The sequence below is a fragment of the Periplaneta americana genome, chromosome 11, assembly GCF_040183065.1.
Source record: "Periplaneta americana isolate PAMFEO1 chromosome 11, P.americana_PAMFEO1_priV1, whole genome shotgun sequence".
NCBI classification, from domain to species: domain Eukaryota; kingdom Metazoa; phylum Arthropoda; class Insecta; order Blattodea; family Blattidae; genus Periplaneta; species Periplaneta americana.
Genome location: NC_091127.1, coordinates 158,553,425 through 158,579,290, shown reverse-complemented (window position 1 = coordinate 158,579,290; position 25,866 = coordinate 158,553,425). Strand labels below are relative to the sequence as shown.

The 25,866-nt window shown below is 34.9% G+C and overlaps 1 protein-coding gene across 1 annotated transcript in view; it reads right to left on the bottom strand.

Moving 5' to 3' along the window:
- Positions 1–25,866, bottom strand: part of LOC138708566 (uncharacterized) — a 60,454-nt gene that overhangs the window by 8,437 nt on the left and 26,151 nt on the right. Inside the window, exons 12-17 of the mRNA XM_069838682.1 lie at positions 19,469–19,612; positions 12,541–12,679; positions 8,946–9,131; positions 6,173–6,369; positions 4,136–4,304; positions 651–829 (exon numbers count right to left, since the gene is read on the bottom strand). Coding sequence (XP_069694783.1) covers positions 651–829; positions 4,136–4,304; positions 6,173–6,369; positions 8,946–9,131; positions 12,541–12,679; positions 19,469–19,612 — 1,014 coding nt within the window. The remainder of the gene's footprint in view (positions 1–650; positions 830–4,135; positions 4,305–6,172; positions 6,370–8,945; positions 9,132–12,540; positions 12,680–19,468; positions 19,613–25,866) is intronic.

Below are 25,866 nucleotides of genomic sequence, written 5' to 3'. Positions count from 1 at the left end.
TAATTATTATTTCACCATTGGAAAGTGTAGTTTCTCTAGATGGACATAATGCTATAATGTTATTACAGTAACTTCTGATATGATACAATATATAATATAATATAATATAATATAATATAATATAATATAATATAATATAATATAATATAATATAATATAATTCAAGTTATTTGAAGGGTTCAAAACCATAGTGGACCAAGCGCCATTTACTGAATACGTAGAAAACAAGGGTTAAAATTAAGTTATTACCATAATTCAATGGAAACCTATAACAAGGAAAATAAAATATACACATTAAATCTAAATGATGTCAATCTTCATTAAACTATGGTTGCATGTAATAAAAATTAAGAAACGGATTAAAGGAATTGTTATTGCACCAAATGAGTGTCTCTGGACCAAAATGATCGCATTTTAATTATTTGGATGCAATTTAAATTAAGTAACATATGAAACGATTTATCCTTCTATCAAACACGAATGTTCCCTGGATCAAACGTCCTATTTTAATTATGTAATTACTTTATATTTATTTCTAACGGATGCAGCGGAGCGCACGGGTACGGCTAGTTATAAATATTTTCGTGAATTATGATTTTTATATTATTGATTATTTTTTCTATATTAATAATTAATTTGACTGTACTCACATTCACGACCTGGGACATTGAGTTTCTATCCATGTGATTCTTTCCGAAGTAGAAATCTCTTATTTTCTTACTGATCTCCTCCTGTTCTGACTTGGAAATGGCATTGTAATGCATGATGAGTGGGCCCACGAAATCAAATCTTGCGTCCATGTCTTCTATCAAATTCTTTCCGTACACCCCTGTAAGAAAAGTGAATTTAAGTGTCAGTTTGCTTATAACACTAACAACACAAATACAATATGTGACTTTCATAGTGCTCAATGTGATGCTAGATCTTGGGTATTCACACCATGTCTTATACAGGGTGATTCACAAGGAATTATGGCCACTTACGGAGCTTATTTCTGAAGACATTCTGAGCCAAAACTGTCATATAAACATGTGTCCTATTCTCAATATTTTCAGAGTTACACTACTTTGAAGTTGTTTAAATACCTTTTATGCTCGACCATGCCTAAATGTAGTAATTATACACCTGGTAGCAGCCCTTTAATGGAACTCATTGAAGTACACCTATTCATTAAAGTTCAGGTGTTCCACCAATCAGAAAACACCATTGTAGCAGTATGAAAGCGCAAGTATCGATTATTCTTGGATATGCAATCGAAAGACAACTAGCGAAACGTCACGGAGGCTGGAAATCCAATACTGTCGCAGAAGGTTATGTTCTGTTACTATAATAATTAGCATTAATTGTAAATAATTTTCTAATAAATTCAATTTGTCATCTCGTTTTTCAATATCTAAAACAATTTCAAGGTTATATCAAGATTAATGTTTACTTTACTATCAAAGTCAATGACATTTGTTTCTCGGAAAAAATCAATACTTTCGTATCTGCGCACATCTCACAATTTACGAGATATTGCACAAGGTCAGTTCCGCTTCCCAGTCAGATAAGAATAACATGGATACTTTGAATAATTTCAAGTTAGAAATAGACTCGTTTCATAAACATACTCGCGTCTTAATTACTACCATTATAGGCTCGTTGCATAATGTACTATTTTCTTTAGTCTTAAGGGTGAAATAATATTACAAATAAAGAATGAACTATTAAGAAGTATATTTTCTTTAATTGACTATTATTATGAAGCTAAAAATGTGTTGTTGATTCCTTGGTTGCTTTGTACAGATTTTTTTTTTTCAATTTTTAACTAAAATTACATTATTTTTACACTTATTACTTCCAGCCTCTTGACTCTTTACAGTTTAATTTCGCATCCTAATGTTCAGTCTTAAAGAGTTCACAAGATTGACGTAATTTGTAACCATTATTGTTCTGATAAATGTGTAAGAAAAACATAATTTTGAATTAAAAATTGAACAAAATTTTTGTGCAGGGACATCATTTTATTTTTACTTCAATTTTTATTGTACCTGAGTTTTTTAATGTACTTCACTCCCACCCCTTCCACACAGATCCAAGACCGCATATAGTAGCCTTACGGTCATAGTAAACAGTACGTTCCAAAAATATGTTCGCGTTTTCCAGTGATGAAAGTGCTTTCAATATTGAATCATTTTCGCACAGGTACTGTTGTCCATTTGCCTACGTCGTATACCTGCTTCCCCCACCAGTTTTATTCGCCAGCTAGTGGCTGGGCTGTCTTAGTTCTCTTCTGAAAACATTAATTTCTGTTAGGAATTGGACGTCTACGTAATATCATACAACTGTTTAAAATAGCTTAAATAAAAGGGCCTCGTTAAGTAATTAACTGTCACGTAATTACCTCCATTTCTACGACCCTACGACATAACCACTTGGACTATTGTACCTATGTCTGAGTAATTTTATCTTTTCGGATCGGGCAGAAGTGAAGATTGAATTTACAGTGCGTAAGGTACTCTTTTATAGAGTAGGTACAGAATTATTTCAACATGAGTTACTAGCACGAAGAACGAAACTGGTAATTGGGATTAGGTACAATAGTCTATAGTGCGATAATATGCACATTAGAACTGAAGCCTGTATCGAAATGAACGGCCACCATTTTCAAAAATGTGTTTAAATATCCATATTATGATTATTTTTCAATTTAACTTCATTCTCTATATTGTACGCTAATGTGCTGTAGACGGTATAATATACACTGCATAATGAATACGTCCACATGGATAGCTTAGTTCGTAAGTAAAAACACTCATTGTTAATACTATACTGTATTTTGATTAAACAAAAACCTAATGAAAATGATCAAACTCAAAAGCGCAATATTTCCTAGTTTACGTAAATGGATGAACTACTTGTCTTCCCTCCTATTCCTAGTAAAGTGATTTGTTTGTTCTGTATATTACGCCAGTATCATCGAACTCCAGCCGTGGAAGGGGTAGCAAACGGCGTTGAGTCAGAGGTATAGGCAAGCTAATATTAAAAATGTTAGTAAAAATAAAATGATGTCCCTGTACAAAGCAGTTATGGAATTAACAACACATTTTTGGCTTCAGAATACTAGCCAATTAAAGAAATTATAATTCTGAATAGCTCTTTTCTAATAATTGTAATATTCTTTTACCCTTAAAACTGAAGAATAATGGTATTTTTTTTAACAATTTCAAATTAGTGTAACTCTGAAAATAATAAATTAGAATAGGATACATGTTTATATGACTTTTTTTGCTCAAACTCTCTTGGGGAATATTCTCCGTAAGTGGTGGTAACTCCTTGTGAATCACTCTGTATAAAGACATCCAACGTTTCGGAGTTACATGTCGCCTAAATTATCAGGGAAGGTAGGAAAAAGGGAACGGGGAAATCTATATTTTGAGTTCGTTACTAAGAGGTATTCTTTGAGTCAGAATATCAAGAAATATATAAAAATTCTTAACTTGAAAGAAACGTGGAAATAGTCTAATAAAACATATCGTTATTGCCTGCCATTAGGAGGCGTGGTATCCCTACTGGAGTGACTAAGGGACGGAACTCTGCTCTTCAGACCGAGTGCGTGTATACTTTCGAATGTGAGCCGGCGATGCGCTGTTGCCAAACTACACAGACATTCAGCATAATTTTCTAATTAACCGATTACAAATTAACTAATTACAAACTCATATATATTTTTATGTATTTTAATGTATTACAGTTACTAAACAACGTCCACACCTGTGAAGTAACGGTCAGCGCGTCTGGCCGCGAAACCAGGTGGCCCGGGTTCGAATCCTGGTCGAGGCAAATTACCTGGTTGAGGTTTTTTCCGGGGTTTTCCCTCAACCCAATACGACCAAATGCTGGGTAACTTTCAGTGATGGACCCCGGACTCATTTCACCGGCATTATCACTTTCATTTCATTCAGACGCTATATAACCTGAGATGTTGATACAGCGTCGTAAAATAACCCAATAATAAATAAATAATAATAATAATACTAAACAACAACTATTACCACCTTCAATCTGCAGTTTTATCACTTCCTCCCTGTACGAGTGTATTGAAAGTCTGGTGGTAATCGGCAAGCAGATACTTGCTTCTGATTGGGACACTTACTGGAAGCTACAAATGCACCGTCGGCGGAAGTGACGCCTGTCATCCAGGGCACGTTGCTGGAGCTCTTGATCAGATTTAAAGGATGCGCTGGCAGGAAAATCTGATCCGGTTCCGCAACTTCACTCTCTAGAACCGGCCTGAAAGTTAGAGTCGGGTCTATGCTCCACTCCTGTAAGAGAGAATAATACCACAGTCTAGTATATATGTTACTGTAAATGTACGAAGACCGGTAAATCTTACAATTTACCTGTATAACCTAACATTTACCATTACAGTGCAGTAAAACCCCGAAATATCTTATTAGATGTATACATTTTGAACTTTTACCAAGAGATGTTGGTAAATCTCAGGAGATACCGATCAGCTGTGGTAAAATCGTATTAAAGAAGAAAAAAGAATCTTTACTAAGATTTTCCGTTCTTCGCACTTTTACATATCTATTTCCAATTCATCTTTTATTATTGTTTTAGGATATATTTAAAAACATAAATAAAAATCACCTCAGAAATGACTGAAATAATTTGTATTTATTTTTAATTTATTTAAATATTCATACATTGTAATGTGAGTATAATAAACAATATTCTATATTAAAATAATGAAAAATATTATAATTTTAATTACTGTCTGTTATAGTATTTCATATAAAAATTAACAAAGCCTTTACATCCCCTCAAAGAGTCTAGTCCACAAAATATAAAGTAAAACAAACATTATGAAGCACTTTTTTGTTGAACACTTTTTAAACATTTTCACTTTTTGAATCCTTGTCCTCCAACGAAAGATAATTGACCAACCACTTAACGTACACTAATTCTTCTTTTTTTTTTTTTTCTAATTCTTCAATGCTGATACAATTTTCTTTACACAATATAAGTTGGTTCCTAGAGTACAATGACTTCAGTTTGCCAGCTTTGGTACCAAGTTAATAAACTCATCTTAAATATTTATGATCACTGATATTATTGATTTTGCGTCAATTTTTGCACCGGTACTTCGATTCTCACATTCTATCCGACTAAAAATTTTGGAATTTTATTACAAGTAGCTGCTTTCATTTTCTTCGCTTGCATTTCAAGACCTTCTTTGGCAGCCTCTCGGAACCGCTTCACCCCTGCAAACATGTCTGAATCTGCACAACGAAGGCGAGATTCTCCGTTCTGGATTCTTCGATCTAGCTTTTACCAGCTCGCACCGGTAAATCCTGAGATTTACCAACATTTCTTGGCAAAAGTTCAAAATGTATGCATCTAATAAGATATTTTGGGATTTTACCGCACTATAACGGTAAATGTTAGGTTATACCGGTAAATTCTAAGATTTACCGATCTTCGTACATTTACAGTAACATATACAGTCACGAAGCTCAAATCGTAGTAAATATGCATCCATAGATAGTTGCTAACCACAAGGATCGCTAATATCGCCTCATTACAGACAATGCAAAATAGTACCGGCACAGTCTATTGTTCCTAGCACCCTCACAACTCAAGCTTCGTAACTGTGATAATACCATGTAGCGACATACTAATGCCTGAACTGCTACTAGTGTGTGCCGAAACAAAATGGTGACACTACGTAATAAGCTTTTAATTCAATTGCACATAATGTAAAAGCGCGGATGTGCAATAAAAAATTATGTTAACAGTTACTTGGTCAGGGAGCTACGAATGCATTAAGTGGCAGTGCAACGATAACAGACATTCGCATTCCTGTTCATTATTCATGTAGATAACTTTCCATATGCTGCAAAATTACTTATATTTTTTTCTAAAAATAGGGTTTAAGACAATTTAAAATTGAAAAATTCTCAAAATCTGGATTTTACAGACTGGTTTGCGAACTAATATGGATTAGAACAATCACATTTCAGTACTTAATTTAAGTGTCTGATCACGTATGTATGAAGTACAGAGAGTTCCTATGCAGACCGGTTCCACTCCAACCTAACAAAATCTGTTGGCGGACGATGATTAAAAGGAGAAAATGTTTGGAAAGATCAGCTTCATTTAAGGTTATGAGAATCTACGCACTCACCATGAATTCGGTGTCAGTCTTGATAATGTCTTTGACATCTCGCCGTCTGAGGCAGGACATCAGTGCCTTGCTAGGTTTCTCTGGACAACTCAAGAGAGAAGCCATTTTCCTCGTATGGTGCACTGAAGAGCCGTTAGGAGCGAAAGCCCAAAGTCCGAGGGAAGTTCCACTTTCAGAAATCGCACGGTGAAACAGTCCTAGATAAAGTTCATTTAAAAAGTTACACTTTTATAATTTTCAAATTAATAATAATAGTTTTAAGCTAATCACTAATATTTAGGATTACTCAAAAGTAAATTACATTTTGAAATAGATATACCATTTTTTTTAATTATCGTAGACCTATACACAAAATTGTAACACATTTGTATGTGTCCAACAACGGAATTTGTTTATTTATCACTCATTTGTTTTGGTTAACATGGTAACAGGTTTTTTTTACAATGTTTCAAAGGTAATTTACTTCTTATTGAATTTTTAAATCGCTATCGTTGACTGTGTTTTAAAATGGTTTTGACTTTACAAGATCGAATTAGTCTTGTTCAGTGTCATTATGAACGTAAAAGATGTTTAACAAATGGCATGCGAAAGTTCAGTACAAAACATAATTTACTTAACACCTGGCCAGCGCGGTCCCCTGATATCAATCCAGCAGATTTTTGGCTGTGGGGTTATTTAAAAGACAGAGTTTTTTTTTAACTAATCCCCTTAGATGTTGATACAGTGTCGTAAAATAACCCAATAAAAAAAAAATAACTAATCCTACGACTACCGCGAGCCACCGGCGTAGCTCATTTGGTTAAGGCGCTTGCCTGCCGGTCTGAAGTTGCGTTCGGGCGCGGGTTCGATCCCCGCTTGGGCTGATTACCTGGTTGGGTTTTTTCCGAGGTTTTCCCCCACCGTAATGTGAATACAAGGTAATCTCTGGCGAATCCTCGGCCTCATCTCGCCAAATATCATCTCGCTATCACCAATCTCATCGACGCTAAATAACCTAGTAGTTGATACAGCGTCATTAAATAACCAACTAAAAAAAAAAACCTACGACTACCGTCGAACTAAAATATGCAATTTCGCAACAAATTGAAGATATTCCACCAGATCTACTAGCAAATGCGGTTCACAACATAGAAGAAAGATTGTTGCTTGTTGAAGAAGAAAATGGCTGACATATTCAACATTTAAATTGAATCCAGTAAACCTCATATCTTTAGGAGTATGTGTCTTCTTGTTTTGTGTATATCTTAATTCTTAAAAAAGGTTATGGCGACGTAAAAATGTAACTCACTTTTGCATAACCTTGTACTAGGCCTAGGGCATTCAATAAGTAATGGCAACAATACTGTAAGTCAGCGCTCCTAGCGGTGAGCATCGGAATCTTTTAGTATGTAATAGAGGAGCGATTGTTGCACAAGTGTGGAATATTAAAAGTCTTTAGGTAACCATATTTTGTGAATCAGGGACTGTTTTTGGTTTGTAGTAACACCGCCCTAAAAATGTTCAGTAAGTATGAACAAAGGTGCTTCATATATATAATTTATTTCAAGAAATAGTCTGCCCAGGCATCCTGGGTTGCCAAAAACACAGAATAACACACATATAAGAATAGTAATGATTACAGTAAGATAGATGAGCCAAATTGAAATGTGAACTAGGAGCTTAAGTTTAAGAAATAATAAATTTGTACATATATTTGTAACAATCACACACTAACGAATAGAAAAGGGGGGGGGGTATTATGATATTCCGTATAAATGATTTTTCAGAATTGCCACAGACCCTTTAATGGTTGAAGTAATTATTTTTGGAATGATGTCATGGATTCCAAATGTTTTGATAGTGTTTACAGTTGATCGTGGGATGGTGCCCCTCGCTCCGATCATTAAACCATGTACTTCCCAGGTGCCTTCCATCTGATATTTTTCTCGAAAATACGGAATAGTAGGCTCATAAATTTGTTGTTTTTCTTTGTTGACCTCGGATGGTTGGGTCTGGCTCATCTCAAATCTAAGGGAAAAATACAACCCAGTGCTTTACAGCATTACAAGAATCTTGTGGGAGAGAAGTCCTACCACAATGAACTATTGCAAGATGGGTGGATAGAAGCGAGGCATTCGTTTTCAATCAAGAGTTGATAACCAAAGAGCCATGGATCAATCAACGAGACAGACGTCCAGAAATGCTGCTGCAGATGGAGTCCGCCATCTCCCAAGAATTTGGCAACGTATTGTTGATATGGCAGGAAACTATATTTTATGTGTCTAATGCCGAAAGTAATCTAAATAAATTTATTGTGAAATAGCAACTATGTTGCCATTACTTTTCGAATGCCCTGTATATTTTACTTATTTATTTTTATTTTATTGGGTTATTTTAAGACGCTGTATCAACATCTAGGTTATTTAGCGTCTGAAGGTGATAATGCCGGTGAAATGAGTCCGGGGTCCAGCACCGAAAGTTACCCAGCATTTGCTCGTATTGTGTTGAGGGAAAACCCCGGAAAAAACCTCAACCAGGTAACTTGCCCCGACCGGGATTCGAACCCGGGCCACCTGGTTTCGCAGCCAGATGCGCTGACCGTTACTCCACAGGTGTGGACAATGCCCTGTATAAGGAGTCTTCTTAGTTCCATAACAAACAGCAACAGCATTTTGTTTTGCATGTGAAAATTCGTCGTAATATTTTGCTTGTAACAAGCCTGCTAGTCTTTTAAGTACCCTACATACTTAGGGCAATCCATGTATGCTTAAAACGTGAGTTCTATCGTCCTCACCTCGACTGGCTGGTGATAGCAGGTGATAATGTACGCTGGCGCCGCCCGCACTCTCTCCGAATATCGTGACACTGCCAGGATTCCCGCCAAACGATGCGATATTGTCTCGAACCCAGAGAAGTGCTGCCACTTGATCCTTCAGTCCATTGTTGCCGGGACACACGGCATCTCCAGTACTCAGGAATCCTACAAGCGTTTACATACCCATTCTCTATAAGAAATACACAGAGGCCTAGGCCTGTACTACTAGTTTTAACAAGTAACATTCTCTACCGAGTCAAAGTCCCCTGCTGTAGCTGAGTCGTCAGACTTTCAGCCTGTCACGCATGCAATCCGGGTTCGAGTCCCTGTTAGGCAAGGGAATTTTCATTGCACATTTCACTTTAGTAGCGGGAGTATAAGGGTACAGTGCATCAGTTATTCATAGATTTCAAAAAGGCATATGACTCGGTTAAGAGAGAAGTTTTATATGATATTCTTATTGAATTTGGTATTCCTAAGAAACTAGTTCGATTAATTAAAATGTGTCTCAGTGAAACATACAGCAGAGTCCATATAGGCCAGTTTCTGTCAGATGCGTTTCCAATTCACTGCGGGCTAAAACAAGGAGATGCACTATCACCTTTACTTTTTAACTTTGCTCTAGAGTATGTCATTAGGAAAGTCCAGGATAACAGAGAGGGTTTGGAATTGAACGGGTTACATCAGCTGCTTGTCTATGCGGATGACGTGAATATGTTAGGAGAAAATCCAGAAACGATTAGGGAAAATACGGGAATTTTACTTGAAGCAAGTAAAGAGATAGGTTTGGAAGTAAATCCCGAAAAGACAAAGTATATGGTTATGTCTCATGACGAGAATATTGTACTAAATGGAAATATAAAAATTGGAAATTTATCCTTTGAAGAGGTGGAAAAATTAAAATACCTGGGAGCAACAGTAACAAATATAAATGATACTCGGGAGGAAATTAAACACAGAATAAATATGGGAAATGCCTGTTGTTATTCGGTTGAGAAGCTTTTATCATCCATTCTGCTGTCAAAAAATCTTAAAGTTAGTTTATAAAACAGATGTATTACCGGTTGTTCTTCATGGGTATGAAACTTGGACTCTCACTTTGAGAGAAGAACATAGATTGAGGATGTTTGAGAATAAGGAGCTTAGGAAAATATTTGGAGCTAAGAGGGATGAAGTTACAGGAGAATGGAGAAAGTTACACAACACAGAACTGACGCATTATATTCTTCACCTGACATGATTAGGAACATTAAAACCAGACGTTTGAGATGGGCAGGGCATGTAGCACGTATGGGCGAATCCAGAAATGTATATAGAGTGTTAGTTGGAAAGTCGGAAGGAAAAGACCTTTAGGGAGGCCGAAACGTAGATGGGAAGATAATATTGAAATGGATTTGAGGGAGGTGGGATATGATTATAGAGACTGGATTAATCTTGCTCAGGATAGGGACCAATGGCGGGCTTATGTGAGGGCGGCAATGAACCTCCGGGTTCCTTAAAAGTCAGTAAGTAAGTAGACACTATTCAACAACTGGAAGCTAGTAGTCCGTCCTTGTGTGAATCCATGCCCCTATTTTTTTGTCTGCAAAAAAAAATTACAAGGAGCTGCTGGCAGGAATGCTACTAAAATATGTGAAAAGCTAAACAATCTTATGTCAAGAAACCATTAATTCTGTGTATAATGTGCTAAGTGGAAATGGCGGCGAGCTTCCTGGGGGGGTTTAATGTATCAGGATGGTAGTGCTTATGTATGCTCGAGTCACATCATTATACGTTGAGAGATCTTTTTCAGCATATAAACTGATTTTGTTCGGTAAACGTGATAGAAGTTTGTGCGTTAATCTTGAAAAGTTGTTTGTTGTTTATTGTAACTCAAATTATGGACGTGAAGTTGTGGATGAATAAGTACAAGTGAAACAAGTCTATACAGGGTGTCTCTAAATTAGACCTACAAAATTAGGGAGCAGATAGATAACCTTCGTGGAAGCATATTTTATTCAGGAACCCATAGGCTGCGACGCTTCGTTTCAGTGCAAGAAGGAATTACAGGTCGGGATAAAGTAAGTATGTGCAAATAACAAGCGATTCTGTGTGTTAATCCAAACAAAGAAAAAAAACGTACAGAAAAACGAAACCAACGACGCATTAAACTCTACTGAACATTACACCAGAATGAGTGCAGTACAAGCATTAAACTACGTAGACGAATAACACGGATAACAAGAGATCGTGCCAATGCAAGTAAACAAACGTGCTATAATCGATACCAAATGATACTGGGCTCCGGACGTAAACAAACCGAGTGATAGTAGTAATGACACACTCCTCTTGGACTGAAAAGAGTGATTATCCGTGCCCGCCTTCTTGCACTGAAACGAAGCGTCGCAGCCCATGGGTTCCTTAACAAAATATGCTTCCACGAAGGTTATCTATCTGCTACCTAATTTTGTCGGTCTAATTTAGAGACACTCTGTATAATAGAGGAACTACTTTTCCAGTGTACTTTGATCAGTTACTTATGGTCTTATGGATGTTTACTTTATGAATTATGAGTGATTCAATATAATAATTTTAATGCTTTTTATTGCCCTATTTTTGTTGTTTTTAGAGCCTTTTTAGGCGCCTAAAATATCATTTTTAGTGCCTTAACTTTCGATGTCTATTTATGAAAATGAAAATGCAAATTATCTATAGTAATGTCACAAGAGGTTGGAGATTTGCCGATAAATCCACGAGGAAGCGAGTGGCTTTATTTGGGAAATCTCAGACCCCGAGTGACATTTATTAGGACTATTTCGTGAATAAAATAAAAATGTAAATAATATATCCCTAAAATTCGCTCACAAAATGTTAATAATTGTATATTCATGAATACTTAACCTATTCAGACATTGTGAAGTATAAATAGATAAATAACGATTATTGCAATAAATAAATTGAATGTTATTCAGTAATGCCAATTGAGAAAATCGAAATACAGGTTTAACAATGTTAATTACATGTACTGCGCTTTTCTCTTGTTATTATAAAAGAAACGCGTCTTCATTATCTGCAGAAATCATAATTTAATTTAAACATTTTATAGTATAATACAAATAACCTAATTAATACATTAATTAAATGAACAGTTGTTATAGAGGAGTATCGTTTTCTTTAGATACAATGGACATGGAATTAGGAGATGAAGATGTAGATGTGGAAGTAGGATTTCGCTACAATGGATTCATGATCATCGATTTACGTGGAAACAGGTGGCGACACTGACTAAACAAAAGAACGACCATCCGATAAATTGATAGCGACAAATCGAGCTGCAGAAATTATCGCTATGTATGACTGCGGTTGGTTGGAATTCAAAATTTCATTACACTTCATTGGTTGAAAATGGAATGACGTCATATAAACGAAATAGTTTGAATAATATCGGGACCCTTAAGCAAGAGTTGTCGAAGACAGTTCGAAAGTAAAACAATGCTTTCTACAAATGATTTTTAAACAAAGTAGGAAATTCGTACATAAACGAACTGACACATCAAGGACAAAATCAACGTGGCAACTATAACTTCAAACGTACCGAGTGGTCCAAGCCTGAAGTTGATGGTTACCAAAACCACATCGCGATCCAGCAGAAGTTGCGGTCCCACGAAGCTTCCGGTTCCAGCCAACCAGCCTCCTCCATGAATGTAGACCATTACATCCAGGTTACCTGTCGTCTGAACATGAAGAGTCATGCGTTAACAATAATTACAGTAACTTAACATGTACTAACATCTGCACATTCATTAATAAGCGACTGTGTTGTGTTTGGATTGGGTCGTCACAATTCTTCAGAATATCTGTCCAAATCGTTTTCTTCACATTCTGTATGGTATTCCTATCCAGTGAACTGATATCTCCTGGACAGTCAACATGAACATTTGAAGCTAATATGAACTGATTAAAAGTTAGTCTAAATTATCCACATATTCGCTAATTGTTTTGCATATAAGGAAATTGTCTCTTTACAAAAGTAATTAAATGTCGAAGGTAAATACCTTTTTAAACAATTTTAACACTTTTAACGTGTGACAGAGTAAATTTTATGTTTTTAACAAAGTGTTAACGAGAACTTTAATCAATGAATTAAATGTTTAAGTAAGCATTCAGACGAGACCATTTGTTTGTAGTATACTACGATAAAACAGTGGTAATTACATTATACAGGGTGTTTCCGAGGTGGTGTTACAAACTTTCAGGGATGATGGGGAAGGGCACATGTATCAATTTGAGATAAGGAACCCTGGTCCGGAAATGACTGAGTCGAAAGTTACAAGCAAAAATAGTTGGGTGGAATTGGAATTGTAATTTGGCACCACGTGCCTTCCTTTCCTTAACCTTTGGAACAGTCGTGGAAAGATGGTATGGGCCGTATGTCTCCTACGTGGGTACTTGCCCCCGATACAATCTGTGAGCTTGTCTACTGTTCCCATTGGCACATCCGTATTCGAAAATCAGGTCTGCTTATTCCGCTCTCGTGTTCCTCCATTTCACTAGGACTGATCGACTGGACACTGCAACTTGTACACATACACTGCTGTCTACAGACGTGCATATCAGGACCGACCATGTCCGTTACACATTACGCTATCTGCATTGCTTTAGTGTAGTTTCCTGTCCCCACCCCTTAGACAGCGCACTGAATGGAATACTGTAAGTAGACAACGTAAACAACGTCAGATGAATATAGTATGTGTAAGATGTACAGATAAATACACATAAATAAGGTGTACAGAGGAATAAAATTATTTCATTTCCACACAACTATTCTTGCTTGTAACTTTCGACTCGGTCATTTCCGGACCAGGGTTCCCTATCTCAAATTGATACATGTGCCCTTCCCCATCATCCCTGAAAGTTTGTAACACCACCTCTGGAACATCCTGTATAACAGAATCGAGAAAATTAAAAAAAGACGAGAAGTCGAGTCTTTTCTATTTCCGAAGTTCTGTTACACAATTAACACATGTACATTGCATACATATTTTTACAGACATATTTTAGAATTCTTAATATTACCGAGAGAATTGGCTCAGTAGCGTTTGAGACACGCATTCGAGAGATCCCGGGTTCAAACCCCGTGGCCGGCTAATTTGACTGAAGTTTTTATGTTTTTCCTCAGTCACAAAGGCAAATGCCGGATTGGAAATTTACATGCCATGATTCATCACCGCCTCAATCACCAATATCACAAACATTAATCAAAATTTATAATCAGTTATATGAACACAAGCATGAATAACACACAATAGAAACAGGTACTCAACAATTAATAGTAAAAACTGCCTCCTGGTATACCCAAAGATTCTAAACACTTAGTGACCACAGATATTAAAGCGTGTATGAATAAACTTAACAAAAAATATAAATACCTACTGTGCAATTTTTACAATACTTTTGCATTGAAAATATGAAGTAAATTTATTTTTCAAGAGCTTTGCGTATTGTTTCATTGTAGACCAATAGGCACCTAACAACGAGCAAGGAGCCTTTTTAGTGACGTTAATCTATACTAATAATAAATCTGTAGCCGAAATTTTTCTGGTAATTTTCGATTTTCCAAAAATAATTGGTCCTAACATATATAATTAACCACCCTGAAACCGAAAATCGCTTTTTTGAAATTTTTGTTTGTATGTCTGTCTGTCTGTATGTTTGTTACCTTTTCACGCAATAATGGCTGAACGGATTTCGATGAAAATTAGAATATAAATTAAGTTCGTTGTAACTTAGATTTTAGGCTATATGGCATTCAAAATACATTATTTAAAAGCGGAGTTATAAGGGGGCCTGAATTAAATAAATCGAAATATCTCGTTTATTATTGATTTTTATGAAAAATGTTACATAACAAAAATTTTTCTTTGAAAATCATTTCCGATAAGTTTTATTCTTTGAACAATTTTGATAGGACTGATATTTAATGAGATAAATGAGTTTTAAAATTAAAATAACTGCCATCTAAGGCCGTATAATGAATTAAAAAACAAATGACTTCGTCTATAAGGGGCTTTGGACAGCAACAATCGAAAGCTATGAAAGATAGCCTACAGATAATGTTTCTGCGTTTCTATGAAGTAATATCGGAAGCTAAATTAACCGATTTGTATAATTAATTATTAATTCACCATTGGAAAGTGTAGTTTCTCTAGATGGACATAATGCTATAATGTTATCACAGTAACTCCTGAGTGAATCGAGGACAGGTAAGATTAAAATAGATTCTTATGTACAGAAAACTTGATAGGCTATTCTGTATATTCGTTTCCTGTATTTCCTAAACTAATTTTTATGACCAAATGAGTGTCTCTGGATCAAAATGATCGCATTTTAATTCTTTAATTAAATTTAAATTAAGTAACATAATAAACGATTTATCCTTCTATCAAACACGAATTTTCCCTGGATCAAATGTCCTATTTTAATTATATAGTTACTTTATATTTATTTCTAACGGGTGCAGCGGAGTGCACGGGTACGGCTAGTATAAAATATATTTAAAAAACATAATTTCTAAACTATTATCCCTAATAGCATCAAATTTTGTACAGATAATATTGTAGTCGTGTTTATGTACTTTAAAATTTATAAATGTTGGATGAAAATTGTAGAATTTTTAAAAATAACATGTGTTCCCTTAAGCATAACTATTATTGTATAATCACATCCTTTTATTTACCTATTTACCAGATGTTGATAGCTCAATTCGTTTTATCAGATATTAGTTCATTTTACATTGCTGACAGAAGAAAAATATTTCACAAATAAAATAAATAAAATAAAATAAAATATATGTATAAAATTTAAATTTAAAATAGAATATTGTTCATCTACAATTAATTTAGGTGCTGTTACCGCTCGGTACCCCTTTTTCAAGCGCAGCTATCCTTTTTGGATTCTTCTCTCTATTCACTGAGCGCACATCAAAAACAATTAACTTCAGAGAGAGAGAGAGAGAGAGAAAATCTCATCCGGCCTTAATTAAGGATGACCACGAGGATCCGGAAATGAATAGCAAACAAATACAATTAATTAAATATGAATAGTGTTATAAAAATAAAATGTAATAATTAAGCACCATTGATTACCAATTGTAAAATAAAATCTTAGAAGATGACTAAATTATACTGATAAATAAAAGATTTTATGTAAAATTAGCATATCCTTAATTAAGGCCTTCTGAGTGGTATAAATGAAACTGTATAATCTGCAGGGAATCTTTGAGAATTTGCGAGATAATTTTTTGAATTTCAAAAGATGATATTGATAATTGTTTTAAAAAAATAAAAATGATATGTAAATTTTGGTAAAGAACTCCGAGCACCAAAAAATAAACCTGTCACTGACCAATTGGAGAGAGGGATGTTATACTTGGCACTAAGGTAGGGAATACAAGGTTCATAAATGGCCCTCTTTTCATGATCAACCTGATGAGCTTGGTTTAGATCTCTCTCCATGCGTATAGTTGGATCTATGATAATAGCCTTTTGTTGTTGCCTGTTTATTGCTATTATATCCGCTTTTCTGTGAGAGTCGTCTTCAGAAATGCAGTGGACCTCTTCATGAACTTCCCAACCCTTGTTCCGAAGAAGAGAGGCGATCGCTCCACGGACTCTATGATGCCTGTTGTTACGCAATAACTCTCCTTTCCGACAAAAGCCCAACACGTGGCCAAGAGTTTCTGTCTCGTTGCAGTCTGGTTGACGGCAATGGGTCGTGCTGAAAGCTCTGCCAGGAACGGAGCGCACTGCAGTAAGGTTGCAGGACATCTTGATTGCATTAATATATTCCGAAGATGACAAATTCTTTTTGGTGCTGACCCATGAATTGGCTCTTGGATATTCTTCATAGATGACTACACCTTTCCCCTTATGAGGTAACTGACACCAGGATTCAAACGATCTCTTTCGCAATTCATCAGTAGATGCATTCCAGTTGTTCGAGGTGTTATGTTGGCTTCAGGAATTTTCAGGCGCTTGAGAGCAGTTTTCTTTTCCTCTTCAAGATTCCTGACAAGAAGGAGATGATCATCACTGACTTGTGAGAGTCGTTTACAGATGTTAAAATGCTGAATATTAGCTTCCCATTCAGGCTTAATAAGCCCTAGGCCGCGTACTTTTTTAGAAGAATATAGCATAGGTGTATCATCAGGAAGAGATATAATTTCTTTGACAGCACTTCTAATTACTTTATCCAGATCTTTAAGGAAGCTGTCAGGGAGCTGATCAAGCGGAGCACATTGCAAAGGATAGATGAGCCCAGGCCATATATATTCATTCACAATCTTCAATTTCTGATCAGGCTTCAGTAATGGAGTTTGTGTAAGATTGTTAAGATCACGTGTTAAATTTGTTATAATTTTCTTTTTATCTAAGTATATTTTGTCGCGAAAATCAACTCCCAGATATCGAATTGTTTCAGATTTATCATCAGTACTATGTATAGCTGATCCATGAAGTGAAATGAGAGCTCCTTTAGTTAAAAAACCTCTTTCGAGAATTATACACTTGCTTTTAATAGTGTTAATTTCAAGACCTAGTTCATCTAATTTACTTTCAGCCATATCAATGAGAGCTGTTGCTGACTTTTCATCTTTGCCAACGAGAGCCAAATCATCAGCAAATGCGAAAGCACTCAGGTTTTGAAGATCATTGGAAAGTGTAAAGCCATATTGGTTGCTAATTTCATGATCTGTTAAATTTTCAAGAACGCAATTCAGTGCCAAATTGAAAAGTATTGGAGACAATGGAGATCCTTGAGCAACGCCTCGTTTTACGCGTATTGGCTTGGTTTTTGTGTGGTTGGTTTCTATTTGAATTGAATTATTAGTTAAATTGGCAGAACTTCATTTCTCACACTAGTTTATTAAACCGTGCCGGACTGTAAAGAAAACAACTATCGCAATGTCCATATTTTATATGTTGTACAATATTATAGTATTGTGAAATTTTAATTTTTCTATTGTTCTATTAAAATTATAGCATACTAGCTGAAATAACCCATCGTTGCCTGTGTTTTCCTTTCTGCTTCTATTTTTAATTAAACAGGTTGTTAGGCTTTTCGGAAGTCTCGGAAATCCAACTACAGACAACCAAAACGAATTGTCTTTACTAAGCTTTCCTCATCCGTAAAAGATGAATCTTTCTATAGCGTTCGCGTACTTGAATTAATGAACTTTTTAGCCAAACGCATGCCAGGGTTAACTCAATTTAATCACCTGTAGGTCAGGCATCGAAAAGAAAACATTTCGTCATGTACCTTGCGTTCAAGTGTTTTTAATATAAGTTTATTTGTTTTTGTTTTTATTAATTTATTTATTTATTTATTTATTTATTTATTTATTTATTTATTTATTTATTTATTTATTTATTTATTTATTTATTTATTTATTTATTTATTTATGCATTTATGTATTTATTTACTTACTTATTTATGTATTTATTTATTTATTTATTCATTTATTTATTTATATTCTGACGTAGTTAAGGCCATTAGGCTTTCTTCCACACCGCCAGAAATACGAATAAAATAATAGAAAAGCAAACTATAAACAAAGTAAAACCAAACGAAAATACATACAGGCTACAGTCACACAACCTAGATTATCTAGATTTTGGCCTTCATGATGTATCAACAATCTTATTATTCATGTCGTGTTATTTTTCCATGGCCTCATGGAAGTCGATGTTGAATACAACAGACAATAATAAAGAACAATTGACTGTATAGGATTGCATTTTAATATTATACATCAATGTTTCATCGTATTTATTTTTATTTTTTATCTTTTTAATTAATTTAACGTCCATTTGTCCGATTTTAATGTAGCCTATGTTCTTCTCCTGTTTATGAAGGTTAAATGTGGTAACTTTGGCAAATATCGGTCAAAGCGTATATATTTGTATAGAGTACATACATATATACATACATGCATAGCCACATTGACTTTTATATATAAGATAGCCTATTAACTTGTTGTATCCTATACTTTATGAATTTAAGGGTTAAGCACTGAAATTACACTTCTGAGAAATTGAATGGAAGTACAAGCAGCAAACTCGACAATGAGTCCCTCTTCCTTTCTGCTTCCTTTAGAACTATAACAAGTACTGATAAACAGGTCGTGTTAATCTTTGCGGTGCGGTGTACGCGTCAAGTCGAAAGTCTCACACATCGACCTGTAGATTCAAACACTTCTCTATCGAGGCAGCTCAATAATTCGAACTAGTCTCTCATACAAGTAGGCAAAGAGTTTCATTATTATTATTATTATTATTATTATTATTATTATTATTATTATTATTATTATTATTATTATTACATTTTGGAAGGTCACGTTGCTAAAATGTTTGAGAAACTCTTATGTATACAAACAATTAAGGAACATTTTCAAATATTTGTATTAGTTCTGGACGTTTAAATAATTAGACCATAATGAAATACATAAAAATCGATTTTCCACTTACTTGTGGTGTGTATACATTGAGATACAGGCAGTCTTCCTCTCCGGAGACATCTTCTTCGAAGGTAAAAATATTTCTCTGGATACATTTGGGCGCTGGTTTAGTAGCATCCAAAATTCCTTCCCAAGGTTCAGGCTGTCGTGGACTCTGGAGACAGTCAAAGTGCCCATTTGAATAACATTTTACTTCTTCTACGATCCCAAATGAGAATCAATTTCGAACGTTAAATATAGGAAAAGGAACCTTACTCGAAGAGTTCTTTTCAACTGGATGACTTGATTGATGATGAATGTAGACTGAATACTCGAAATTTTAAGCATTTCTGATAAGAATTCAACATGCAAAAAGTCCAATCTGTCCAGTCAGTCATCACTGATGAACTACCATTGATCTTCTGTATTCATATTCATATTTATTGTCATCAAACGTCTTTCAGGTAATGGCTTCCCTCACATTTCTGTATACGATCCACCACTACCTTGCTTACATTCCATCATATATCCTTTACATTTCTCTTATCATCTATGTCTCCCCCAGTCTGCCAAATATCTAAAGTTTAACCCTGCTTCTGCCTATTTAATCTTCTGTATAGATTTATCTATTGAATTAGGACTAACATGCAGAACATGATTTTTCATATTAAAAATATATAAGAAATGTATTCATAAACGTGTCCTAGATATTATTATAAATATTACTGTACTCATGTTTATAATCGTTGTTATTGCTTTTCTTCTATTTTTAAGGTAACCGCGAAGTGTGAATCTATCTAAAAATGCAGCTACTGATTTGTAACTCGCTCGCTTGTTCTAATTTTAAGACATACACAGCCGGCCTCAGTTAAGCTATCCTATAATTTTCATTAACTTGGTGCTAATTGATCCTGTTTAAAAATATACAAAATTTTCAGACCCAGAAAGCTAAAACATGCTTTTATAAGTGTACCATCCACTCATTAAGTAATGGCGTAACATATTTCAAACTTTTCCACAATTCCAAATGCCAATCTTTGGTCTTGAACAAGAACAACTGATTTTATATTCATAATGGAAAGTTATACATTTGCTGGGTAACTTTCGGTGCTGGACCCCGGACTCATTTCACCGGCATTATCACCTTCATATCATTCAGACGCTAAATAACCTAGATGTTGATACAGCGTCGTAAAATAACCCAATAAAAAAATAATAAAAAAGTTATATATACCTTTAATATTTTTAGAAAATGAGGAAAATTTTAAGAAAAATAAAAAAAATTATGGAACTAAATTTGTCCTGAAATTATTAAATCGAAGTGAGTCCCAAATAATTAAGGAAAATGATTCAACAAAATACTTGAAGTGGAAAGAATGTACTGTATTTATAGTACATTATGCAACGAGCCTATAATGGTAGTAATTAAGACGCGAGTATGTTTATGAAACGAGCGCAAGTGAGTTTCATAATTTTCGTACGAGCGTCTTAATTACCATTATAGTCGAGTTTCATACGACTTTTTATGCTCGACCATATTGATTTTTTTCCGGCAATTGGTGAAATGAATTTGCGGGAATGTGCTTTGTGAAAGGCTGGAAGATGACGGTGAATTGATGTTAATTTGTGTGTTGTTTTTTTCGACTGAGTTTAATATTATCTAATCTCGCGCTAGTTGTCTTTCGATTGCATATTCGAGATTAATCGATACTTGCGCTTTCATATTGCTACAATGGTATTTTCTGATTGGTGGAACACCTGAACTTTAATGAATAGGTGTACTTTAATGAGGTCTATTAAAGGACTGCTACCAGGTGTATAATTACTACATTTTGGTATGATCGAGCATAAAATTTTTTATATATTCGGTTACAGTGTATTACAATTTTGAATGACAGTTTTGACCTCTGGATATAGGATATATTTTAGCTATCATTCAGTTACCAACATATAATTTTGTACATATATAGGTAGGTCTGCTTATATTTCATACATACACACATACGAATATACACCCACATGCGAGTATTTAAAACTAATAACTCTTATATAGTACTAAATTATATTAAAACTACCAGTATTATTAAAAATTAAAACTATGAATACATTTCGTAAAAATGGCATACATTATAATAGAGAAATGGACGGAGTAAATATTTTTTGTTAATATTCCGAGCTCCGCGCCGTGATATTCAGAGCCAATTTATGACGTCACTCGCTCGCTTGGCGTGGCTAACGAGAAAGGCAGGCTACGGCGCGACGTCACATTCTTAATCATAACATTGTATTGTATTGTATTTATTAACATTCCATGGTATTCATACAGCTAGGATATGGAACATGTCAAAAAACTTAATATTATTATAAAATCTTAATTTACAGTCACAGTCTAGATGAAATATATACAGACGAGATTTACAATATAGTCTACTAGTACAACTAGTTTTAGTATCAATTTCACGAAGCATTATTGAATGTCATGAATTCACCTACAGAATAGAAGGCGTGAGAAATTAGGTACTTCTTTAATTTGGCCCTAAATAATTTTATGTTTTGAGTTTCATTTTTTATATCGATAGGGAGGCTATTAAAAATTTTTACTGCCATATAACGCACTCCTTTTTGATAGCACGATAGACTTGCCGATGGAGTATGAAAGTCATGGCCAACATTGAAGAAGTTTATATATAAATACACGTTTAATATGAGTTTAATATAGCAATTCCTTTGTTTTTTAGAACTTTGAACATGTATTTATATTAGGCGATTGTCAAGATGGCCATGACTAGACCATGGTAATCACGTGACTCCAATTCGTGCCGAAGCATGTCTTTCTCGTTAGCCACACTCGCTTGGTGGATGCAATGGCTTGAATTCAGGTTTCTTTTTTTAATTAAATTTACACGAAAATCGTACACGCTATTGAAATACGCCTGAGGGATAAATTATTCTTTATTAGATTTCCTATCGATATGGAAAAAAAAAAGTATCTCTGGTCAATTTTCTTCTAGGGCTTATTCCGACATTTGTCTTAACGTCTTAGCTTAGAGAAACTATGGGAATACTACGGGTATGATATTATGTGGTCTAAATTTATATGACCGAGACCATTACCGCCTTTACATTAAAGGCCCATTCACAATGAAAATTAAACATAACTGTAACATAAAACAGAAGTTTGCGGCCAGGTTACCAAATGGGATCATTCACAATGATTCACATAAACACTGACATTAACATTGCCGTTAGACGTTAACATGAAAGTTTGCAAACTCCAAACTTTCATGCTTATTCTTACGTGATTTGCAAACAGTACACAATCGCGGAGCGCTGAAGTATGCGACAGAATATGAGGAAATGGCGTCGTTGTTATGTTTCCATGGTTACCAAGTATCTTTGCGGTTATATTTATGTTCCCATCGTGAATGTTCTTGATTTTTACCGTAACGTTTACATTTTTAAGATAACGCTTACGTTATGTATAATTTTCGTTGTGAATGAGCCTTAACTCTAGTCAATTTTGCTTTAAGTAATTCCTAGATACTTTATAAATATATAAATGAATACAATATAATATTTTATTACTCAGTCAATGACAAATCAATGTAAAATAATGACTTATTTTATAGTCATTAAGTTTATATACATGAATTACAAAACTGCGAACGTTTTCGCCTATTCAGGCATCCTCAGGCAGAGTTATACAATATCTCAATGTCACATACGTAGAGATATTGTATAATTCTGCCTGAGGATGCCTGAATAGGCGAAAACGTTCGCAGTTTTGTAATTCATGTATATAAACTTAATGACTATAAAATAAGTCATTATTTTACATTGATTTGTCATTGACTGAGTAATAAAATATTATATTGTATTCATTTATAGAAATTGACAATCTGAATATTCCATCATGCTTTCTAAGTTTATAAATATAGTTCACAATGGTCATCTACACGTTTAACACTAGGAGCAGCAGGCGTGGTCTAGCAGTAGTTTCTTGGATTCATGCTCCTAAGTTATGCTAGAATCCTATTTGGACTGATTATTTAGTTGGGTTTTTCATAGCCTTATCCCAATAAATTGTAAGGCGATTTCTCGGGATCATATCCTCATCGCCAATTTTCTCAACGCCAGGTAACATTGTAATTGACACAGCGTCGTTAAGTTATTTAGAAGAAAATAAAAAACGTTTTAATTCAACATGTTCGTGCTGTGGTCTCTTTTAAGGAAGTGTGTCTGCTGCACAGCTCTCTCTCACTGCCCTCTGGCGGCAACCTACACTGCAAGAATTCACTTTTCCTGTTCACATGGGTGTGGAACTACATATTACGAAAGAACGCGTCCAAACCACGCGAGATCGGCACACTGAATCCTACCTCAAGTGTGGAGAGAGTGGTGCTAAATTTCAACATAATTATATTCTCGTTGGTGTGATTTATCACGTCTTGTCCATTAGGTTAAGTCCATTAGTATCCCCTGTTAATGAGTAATTGATGGTCTTCCCTCGTTCATCAGATATGCGGACATATCACAGTGGTTGTACAAATGTCCGTCTAATCTTATAACTAGGGCCGTGACATCGGCATATTTGTATTAGTCTGAGGTGAACATACGACGCCCTGGACAGACTGTAGTCGACGTGTTCAAGTACAGGCAGCTGAAGCGAATTCGACACACCTAAGCAAGCACGTTCCGTGTTTTGTATATAATTATTGTGTATTATAAAATAAAGACAATACAATCTTTGTACACGGTCATCATTTTATTTTTACTAACGTTTTTAATATTAACCTGACTTTACCTTTAGAGAACCCGAAACATAGTTTGCTACCTCTTTCCACGACTGAAGTTCGATGATACTGGCGTAAAACACAAACAAATCACTATACTAGAAAGTAGTTCATCCATTTACGTAAACTAGGAAATATCGCGATTTTGAGTTCGATAATTTTCATTAGGTTTTTGTTTAAACAAAATACAGTACTATATTAAGAATACGTGTTTTTACACATGAACTGAGTTATCCATGCGAACGTATTCATTATCCAGTGTATATTATACTGTCTACAGCACATTAGTGTACAATATATAGAATGAAGTTAAATTGAAAAATAATCATAATATGGATATTTAAACACAGTTTTGAAAGTGATGGCCGTTCATTTCGATACAGGCTTCAGTTCTTTTGTGCATATTATCGCACTATAGACTATTGTACCTAATTCCAATTACCACTTTCGGCCTTCGTACTATAACTGATGTTGAAATAATTCTGTACTTACTCTATAAAAGAGTACCTTACTTACTGTAAATTCAATCTTCACTTCTGCCCGACCCGCACAGATAACATTACTCAGACTTGCTATCTACTGTCCGTCCAAGTGGTTATGTCGCAGGATCGTAGAAAGGGGGGAAATCACGTGACAGGTAATTACTTAACGAGGTCCTTTTATTAAAGTTATTTTAAACAGTTGTATAATATTACGTAAACGTCCAATTCCTAACAGAAATTAATGTTCTCAGAAAAGAGCTAAGACAGCCCAGCTGTTACAGAGGGGCGAGCAAAAGAAGGTGGGGGAAATCGGGATGCGACGTATGCAAACGTTTACCTGTGCGAAAATATGATTCAATATTGAAAGGTCTTTCGTCACTGGAAAACGCGAACATATTTCTGGAACGTACTATACTCACTAACTCAGTGCTGTTTACTATTTCCGGCCTTGGTTCTGTGTGGAGGACGGTTGAACTTCATTAGTAGAAGGGATGGGAGTGAAGTACATTGAAAATCTCAGGTACAATAAAAATTGAAGTAAAAATAAAATGATGTCCCTGTATAATAAGGGTTAATATCGGAAAGGTGTAAAATGCTGGTAGGTTGAGAGTAATTGTTGGAAATCATACTTAAATTGTCATAAAGCGGTAAAGCATAAGTCTGGAAAGATGTTTTTCTTTATATTTAGAGTTTTGCATTACAGTTTTAGAAAGTCGAAAATATACATGGCGTACAATTTTGCTTTCCCTTTATTTAACTGTTGCATTAATTTATTTATCACATCTATTCTGCACCTTACTTTTCTTGCATGTTGTTCGCTTAGTTTCGGTTGCTGCTGCAATGAACAACAACATTCATTTTCAAAGTTTCAAATGAAAATGACCGCCGAGTGTCTCCCTGAAATTAATAACATTACTTACGGTTCACCCTGTACTATAAGTTGTACCATAGGCCAATTTTTTATAACTGAGACGTTCAGAGCAAAAGTGGTGTAAGTCAAAATTGGATAATGAGGTTTAAAGTAAAAATGTCGTTCTTGCTATCCACTGACTACTAATAGTTTAAATAAAGTGAATATTAATTGCTACTTTGCGCTGTATTTTACAGAATGTTTACTTTAACCCTCATTACCCATTCTTGACTTACACCACTTC